Source organism: Galeopterus variegatus, unplaced genomic scaffold, assembly GCF_000696425.1.
Source record: "Galeopterus variegatus unplaced genomic scaffold, G_variegatus-3.0.2 Scaffold912, whole genome shotgun sequence".
In the NCBI taxonomy this organism is placed as follows: Eukaryota; Metazoa; Chordata; class Mammalia; order Dermoptera; family Cynocephalidae; genus Galeopterus; species Galeopterus variegatus.
Window position 1 is genome coordinate 130,138 of NW_007727023.1, and position 8,312 is coordinate 138,449.

Here is an 8,312-nt window from a genome sequence, read left to right on the forward strand (position 1 = left end):
ATACCTCTGGGACACTCCTACTCTTTGGCATCCAAAGAGACAGGGAGGAGGAGGAAAAAAAACAGACAGGCCTTTGTGAGGAGGAGAAAATTGGCTCCTGCTGCTGCTTGCAGTGCTCCCAGGCACTGAATGATGAAGGATCCCAGATGAAAAACATCCCACTGTGGCCTAGGAGCCTGTCCCAGTTGCCATATCTCAAGACCCACATCCTGGGTACCATGTCCCTGCATCACATATTTTGTACCTTGCCTAGCATCACATATACTACGACTACACCACACACCTGGTCCTGTGTGTCTACCTCGTAGCTGCGTCCCACGTCACTCACACCTTGGATCATGCTTCATGCACCACATCATATCTGTTGTATGATATGCTCTGTATTGTATCATCTTTCAAATTCTGTGTCCATTGAATCAGGTCCTATCCCTCGGAAGTATGTGCTGTAAACCTCGTCCTGGATCCACGAACTGCGTCCCTTGCTCCATGATTCACATCCAGGGAATGGGGGGGAAAGTGCAGTACAGTGTTAAGGAGGATAGGAACTGGGACAGACTCCTCCCAGCCCGGCCAACCATCACCTATGTGACCTTCAAAAGTTACTTGCTTTCTCAGTGCCTCAGTTTCTTCAGCTATGAAATGTAAATATTAACACTCACCTAACAGAGTTGTTGTGGGGATTAAAATAGATAATGCATTTAAGGTGCTTAGCCCCGTGCCTGGCACAGAGTGAGTGCTTTAAAATGTTTGCTAGGACTGAGACGACTGTGCTGGAGCATCTGCTTATGTCCCGTGTACCGTGTATCCCAGCCCCTATTGTGCATCAGCCACTCTGTGCACATTAGCGAAATTCAAACAACCACCTACAAGGAGGATATCATTAGCCCCTCTGTACAGAGGGGAAATCCAAGGTTCGGAGCAGGGCATGAGGTCACAGGGCCAGAAATGGTGAAGCTGGGAATTGAACACAAGTCTGGGCATTCAAAGAGGCAGAAAGCAGACTATTGGTCAGCTACCTGGAGAGTGCAGAGATTGACTGCAAACAAGCACAAGGGACCTTTTGGGGTGAGAAAAATGTCAAATTGGATTGTGGTGATGGTTGCATAACTCTGTACATTTACTAAAAATCATTCAATTAAAGTGGGTAAATTATATGTACATAAGTTAACCAATAAATTATGTATACTATATTTCAGTAAAGCTGTTAAAAAAAAAAAAAAGCCCAGGAACTTCCCATGCACCATTCAGCCAAAGCACTGGCGAAAGATGTGAGCTCTCCCTGAGGCAGTGGAGACGTTCAGGGACTGAGCAACCACTCTGAGGCCCAGCCTCACACGGTTCCCAAGCAACACTCGCTGCAGACCGGGTGTGCAGGTGTGCAGGTGTGCGATATGGGACAGAGTCACCTAGGGAGCCCAGGAAAACTATAGATTCCCAGGCCCCACCCCCAGCTTTAGCATCTGTAGGTCAGCTAATACTCGGAACCACTCAATGAAGCCCAACATCTTCCTTTCACACTTGGGGAAACTGAGGCTAAACAAGAGAGGGGACTCAGGAGACCTCATTGATCAGACAACGGGAGAGCCAGGGCTGGAACTGGGCCCCCCTTCCTTTTCCCTTCTCTCTGTTCCCTCCTCCTCCTTCCCGCTCCTCCCCCTCCCTCAGCCTCCTGGTGACTCATGGCTCTGAGTCATTCAGTGGCACCACAGAGGAAACTTCTTAGGAAAAACAATCCCAGACAAAGCTTTCCCTGATCTGGGGAACAGAATAGGCCCAGGGGGCTGAGAGAGGGAGAACACAGGGTGGAGCTGGACCTGGCCTCTCCTCTTGGCCACTAACTTGTGTGGGGCCCTAGATAAGGAGCTTCCCCACTCTGAGCCACAGTTTCTCTTCCTGTAAATAACACTTCCTCTTGCCCACAGAAGCTCATGATGGACCAGGCAACATGATAAGTACTTCATAAGCACTGTCTTTTTCAATCCTCTCCACAACCCGTGGCCGGCATCATCTCATTTTATAGATGGGGAAACTGAGGCTCAGAGAGGAGCAGCCCAAGGTTACACGGTAAGGAAGTGCAGAGCAGCATTTGAATCCAGGGCCACATGACTCTCAAGTTTGACTCTCACTCCTACAGACCTTGCATTAAGACCTGCTGCACAGAGTGGCGTGCAGATCAGATCTCATCGGACATGGGAGGGGAATGGCCACTGCAGGTGACAGTCAGAAGCCTTTCTCCTTTCTTTCTTCCTCTGTTGTCAGGCCCAGCCTTGGGACTTCCAGCCCAGTGGGGAGAATACACGTGCACACGGTAGTCATGCGAGCGGCTGTGGGAGCACAAAGTAACAAGTACCCACAGCCTGCCAGAGCCACAGAGGAGGAGCACTTGAGCAGAGCCTGGAAGGAGGGACAGAGGCTTGTCTCAGGGGAGGTGGGAACCGGCAGCCAGGTGAGGGAATGGCAGAAGCAAACCACACAGGGAAACGTGAACACTGGGAGAGGTGTGGCTGAGGTCAAGACAGTGGATATGGGATGGGGAGAGACAGAGGCAAGGGGCCTGACTGCTCCTGAGTTCCAGCCTGGCCTGAGGCTGTGCAGGATTTTTAAGCAGGGAGAGAACAGGATCGGAACCGGTTTCATCTCTGCAGAGGGCCTGGCTGGCTGAGCTGGGAGTCAGGAGTGGGGACCCCCCCTCAGGCCTCCCCAGCCTCTCCTCTGAGCAGGCTTCAGGGACCACCCCCGATCCCTTGCTACTCACCCAAGGGTCACAATTGCCCCCACAGGCTTCTTCCTCAGCCATCTCTGGGCTGGGCAGAGGGAGCGTGGTCCCTTCCTGATGCAGGCCAACTTAATCATATCAGGCTATAAATAGGACCCTGTGGTTTAGTCTGAAATAGCTGTGCCAGGCTCAGCTCCACAGGCGTCGCAGGCATGCACAGTTCTGGAAATGGTCCTTCTCCTCGACACAATTAAAAACCAAAACTTCCTCAGGAACTCGTTCACGCTCTGCTTCGAGTTCTTGAGCATGAAGCAGTGGATTTGGAAGAGCTCCTCCTGCCTCCTGCTGTGTACTGGAAGTTGTGCCTGGGGTCCCTTTCCTGCTTCTCACCCTCTGAGGACCCTGGGCAAGGCACTACCTCTCTCTGGGCCTCAGTTTCCCCAATGTAAACTAGGGAAGTTGGACGTGATGCCTTCAGGGCCCTTCTAGCCAGGATGATCTCTGGAGTTGTCTGGGGAGAGCCTTTACCCCCCAAATGCCCATTCCATTGTTACCCCTCCCCCAGTTAACTTGGGAATTTTTTATTATCAGCATTTTAAAAATTGGAATTGCAATAAGCATCTGATCCAGGTAGAAATGAACAGGTACAAGGTCTGCCACTGAAGGGCTGGGTGACCTTGGACAAGCCACTGTCCCTGTCCGGGTCCCAGATTCCTCAGCCATAAAATAAGAGTGCTGATGGGATGATGCCCAAGGTCTATGAATTTTATTTTTATTTAAATTTTTTTTGTTTATTATTTTTGAGAAGAAAGCCAGCAGCCATGATATGCCACCATTGTGCTGAGTGCTGGGGATACAGACAAGATCCGGTCCAGTCCTATGTTCCCAGCCCTGTGCGAGACACCAGTGGTAAAGGCATTTCCAAACCCCTCAGCGTCCTACTAGAGAGGCTTCCTTTGGGGCTGCTGGGGACACTTTGTTTCTAGCTCAGATTACAGATTTATGGCTGAAGAGGACTTCCCCAGGGGCAGATTATGACATGGACTGGGCCGTCACCAACCAACTGGGAAATCAAGATAATTTAGCCATCACTATGCACCAGGCACATGTTAAGGACTTTACTTCCTTATCATTTAATCCTCAACAACCCTACCATCACTCCCATTTCACAGATGAGAAAACCGAGGCTGAGGGGGTTAAGGGACTTGTTAAGGGGCACATAGCAAGTCAGGGCCAGAGTGATACTTTAGGATCTGGCCAGTTTGCCTCTGGAGCCCAGGGTTTAACCACACCCCAGTGCTGTAGTGAAACAGCTCTGGGCAGCTCAGGCTGACCGGCCCATGGCAGAATAACCAAACAAGGGCATGGAACAGGATGGGGCACAGAGGATCTTACTGTGTGTGTGTAGTGAGCGGAGTGATGAGCCTCCACCCGTGATACACATTCACACCAACCAGATCCCAGCATTGCCCCCTCCAATCTGCCCACCCCTCTGCCTGCCACCGACTGATTGTTCTGAAATCCCATCAATCAAGTCACTCCTCAGCTCAAGACCTGTCCATGGCTCCCCAGCACCCAGAGGATAAACACCTGGCATTCAAGGCCTCTCCCAACACCACTCTCCTTGTTACCTCCTGCCACGCCCCACCTCAGCCCCCATACTCCTGTTTTAGCCACACTCCTCTCTAGTCCCCAGGCACAGTAGGCTCCTCCAGGCAGCCAAGACTTTGCACACGTGACCCTCTTGCCTGGAAAACCCAGCTCTCCCTGCTCAGTGTAGAGCTGTCTCACGAGGAGGAAAAGCCCTCCCAGGCTCCCTGAGCCCCTTGGCAGTTATCGCAATTCATTCTGGACGTCAGCCACCACTGACTCCATCTGGGATTAGGGTGGATCCCTGAGGGCGGGGAAGTTTCTGATTCACCTCCCCTCCCCCTACAGAAGCTCAGTAAGGGTTGGCTGGGTAAATAAAAAATGCAAAGAGCAGAGAATCTGGGGAAAGTACACATTTCCTAGGACTGTCCAACGCCAAGCCTTGGATGGAGACACAGCGTCAGGACACCCCTGTGTGGAAGAACCAAAAATTACACTCTCAGGGCTTATCCAGATGGTCCTTGTGTCTATCTCTTTCACGGGTTCTGTTAATGAAATCTGGGCAAGTCTCTCCCATGCTTTAAAACTTCCAATGGTTCCCAGTGGTCTAGTCTGAAATCTAAACTCAAGGGTCCAGATGACCTAGTTGCTGCCTGGTCCCCAGGCCCTTCTCCCCCCTCACCCCTTCACTGGCCGGCCTCCCTCCCTTCTTTTGGCTCCTCAAGGTCTCCCCATGCTCTGTCCTGCCTCTGAGCCTTGCCCATGCTGTTCCCTCCTTCCTTCCTCACTCAGCCTCCTCCTGCTCCCTCTTCGGGTCTCACCTTTTTCAGGGAGGGGTCCTTGATCTGCACAGACAAGATCCTACCACTCCCACCCAATCCCACATGCTCCCATAACCCAATCGTTTCCTTCATAACTGAAGAAAGAACTAATCTGGCAGTGTGTATAATGATCTACTGTAAGACCCAAGATCGTAAGACCCATGAGGGGTGGGAAAGTCTTATTCTTTGCTGATTCTCCAACACCCAGCTCAGGGCCTCCATATCTGTCAAATGAATGAATGCATGAATAAATGAATAAGTGAATGAATGAATGAACATATATATATAAAACTCAAGAACATGGTCAACAGAATCCTGGTGAACATTTGAGGCAGAAAAACTTCTGACTAAAAAGGTCAGGGAGGTAGGAAATAAATCAGACAGTGCAGCCTCCCTGAAGCAAAAATGAGGGAGTTTCTAGTAGGGATCTGATGAGCCAGAGACGCGGTACATGGAGACTTGAGGAAACACTACTGGACTTGACAATAGGGAAGGTGCTGGGGCCTCCTCGATTGAACCCAAGTTCAGTGGAGGTGGGCAAGAGGCAGGCACACTGCAGAGGACAGAGGCCTGAAGGGTGCTCAGCTGGGCCTGAGTCAACCTGGCCCTGCAGAAGTGCGGCAAGCAGAAGACAGGGTCCCTGCAGTCATTGTTATCAAAAGCGTTTACAGAGTGTAACATTCTTTGTTGACAGATCACTTTGAAACAATTCAGCTTTTGAAGTTATCTGGGATGTCTCAAAAGCAGGAGCATTGAGGAGGGCTGGCCGGTTAGCTCAGGTGGTTAAAGCGCAGCTTGTAACACCAACCTCACAGGTTCAAAGAAAAAGCAGGAGCCTCAGAACCAAGGCACAGCCCTCGATCCCCCTAACTGGGCAGCATCAGGGCTGCCCCTTTGTCAGCAGAACTCTCAGGTAGTGGCTGAAGTGGCACAAGACCCCTCTCTGGGCCCAGCAGGACTTCTTGAAATCCCTGCCTTTGAGGACAAAGCATCCTGAGGACCATCGAAAGGCCCTTTCCTCTAAGCTTTGGAAAGAGGAACAGCTCAGATTTGCGGTCGGCTCATGTCACCACCTGGAAGCCAGCTGGCTGCAGCAGATGAGTAAGACCTATATGCACCCCTCCCCTTCTCCTTTTGGCAACCAAGAATGATGTCATGAGCTGGAGGGGTGTTTTCCAGGCTCTTTGCACAACCGCTCATTAGAAATTCATGTCTGTTCTGGAGGTGGAAGCTGGGTAATTCCCCCTAGTACTGATCTTCTGTTTCACAGCTCACAAAGCCCTTTGGCATCTATGCACTCATTTGGCCCTCATGACAAGCTTGTTAGGTGGGTAGTGGGGAGACTGATGCACCTGTCTTACAGGCCTAGAGACTGAGGCTCAAGCTGGGAGGTGAACCAGGCTCCTGGCTTCCAGCCCAGGACTGTGCACTTCTCCGCCTGCCTCCCCGCCTACTTCAGCAGGTCACCTGTGAATCTGATAGTCAGGTGGGCCCCACCCTACCCGCCCTCCTGGTGTACCCATCCCGGTGACTCATCCACCTTGGCCATGACTCACACTTCTCAGGTGCTCCTCCTATGGTCAACAAGCCTGGAGACTTGGCAGCTGCCCCTAGCTTTTCCCATCTCTCCAACGCCTCCGGAGAGAATTCCTGCACCTCCTCTTCATGGGGTGTCTACCCATCTACAGAGGCGCTAACAGAGGCCTTGAGAGGGAAAGCAGCTGTCCTAAAGTCACACAGCAAGCAAGCAGCACAGCCAAGGTCCTCGCCTCTTCCCCACAGGATCACCCTTGCCTGGCCTCACCTCTCAAGGGTGGGTGAGGAGCTGATGAGGAGGCAGAAATGCTCTCTGAGCCTTATTAGGGAAACCTCAGGCACTCCCTTTGGATCTGCTGGGGCTACCAGCAGCTGCTTCCACCTCTGGAGTCCCCCCAGACTCCCCTGGGTGGCCAGGGCTGGGTTTAGGAGGAGGATGGGTGTCTGTGTTGTTTACCTACCTCACAGGGCTGCACAGGGTGAAGAGAGCTGCTCCGTGGGGAGGCCGGGACCAAGGCCGAAGCACTGGACAATGGGAGTTACTGGCACCACCTGTAAACAAAGGGCCCAGGAATCTCAGCGTCAGGAGGCTTAAAGATCTTCTGTTCAAATCTCCATTTGATGTTTCAACTCCTTCCCTCCCCGAGCTTGCACACCTCCAGCAATGGGACACTCACTTCCTAAACAGGCTGCAAGCTTAAAGGAACTGTCTTTAGGATGTGCCAAAATCTCTCTCTCCTTTCGCCTTGTGCCTGCTGGTCCTAGCTCTGCCCTCTGGGGTCACCCGGAACAGGTCTGTCTGCCTGTTTCCTGAAGGCTCTTTGGAGACTTGAAGATAGTGATCCTGGGTCCCTCAAGTCTCCTACAAGTTGTGCACCCCCTTTCCTCCAGCTCTTCCTGAGACCAGAGTGTCTGGTTTCTTCATGCTCTTCCCTGGTTGCTCTAGATGAACCCTGTCGCTACTGACAGCACAAATCCCAGAATTAGACACTCAGACAAGCTCTACCTCTAGAGCAGGCAAGCAGGACTCTCACCTCCACCATTCTAGATATCATGCCTCTATTAATACAGCCTAAAATCCATTAGCATTTAAAGCGGCCCCATTGCATGGCTGAATCCAGTTTACAGTCGACCTTAGAGCTGTGGTCCAGGACAATGGAGTTATACAAACTGGCCCCTCACTTAACCAACAATGAAACTTGAGCAAGCTACATCACCTGTTGGAGTCTCAGTTTCCTTCTCTGTTCAAGGTGGATAATATTAGAACCTACCTCACTGTGAGGATTAAATGAGATAAAACATATCAAAGGTTTTGCACAGTGCATGTGTTTACCCTGATTATTACTCTAATTATTGATCATTAAATGCGTAAGTCTTCTTCCTATACATTGTGTCTTTCTTATCCTGCACATATGCAGTCTGCGGACCCAAGCTATTAACACGTCACACTCCCACCTCTATGACCAAGCATTACACTGTTATTGTTCCATTGCTCTTTTACTGAGCGAGATTACACCATCATTGTTCGGTGAGGGATCTTTCTCTCCCAATGGGCTGTAAGCTCCTTGGAGGCAAGCGTTCTGTCTGAGTCATCTCTGGAGCTGTGGCCCAGCACATCACCTGGCAAACAGCAGGACCAATGGGTGTAT

At 51.2% G+C, this 8,312-nt stretch overlaps 2 protein-coding genes across 2 annotated transcripts in view; one reads left to right on the top strand and one right to left on the bottom strand.

Moving 5' to 3' along the window:
- The window catches only part of GSN (gelsolin), a 48,436-nt gene extending 41,228 nt beyond the window's left edge, over window positions 1-7,208 (bottom strand). Inside the window, exon 1 of the mRNA XM_008573372.1 lies at window positions 7,125-7,208. The gene's annotated coding sequence lies outside the window, so the exon portion shown is untranslated. The remainder of the gene's footprint in view (window positions 1-7,124) is intronic.
- LOC103591009 (putative uncharacterized protein GSN-AS1) lies at window positions 6,659-7,258 on the top strand (the record flags this gene model as incomplete). The annotated part of the gene is given in 3 exon segments (XM_008573375.1): window positions 6,659-6,737; window positions 6,740-6,822; window positions 6,824-7,258. Coding segments are annotated over 3 exon segments (597 nt in total), but the record flags the coding sequence as incomplete, so codon positions are not given.
- Window positions 7,259-8,312: the final 1,054 nt, after the last annotated feature.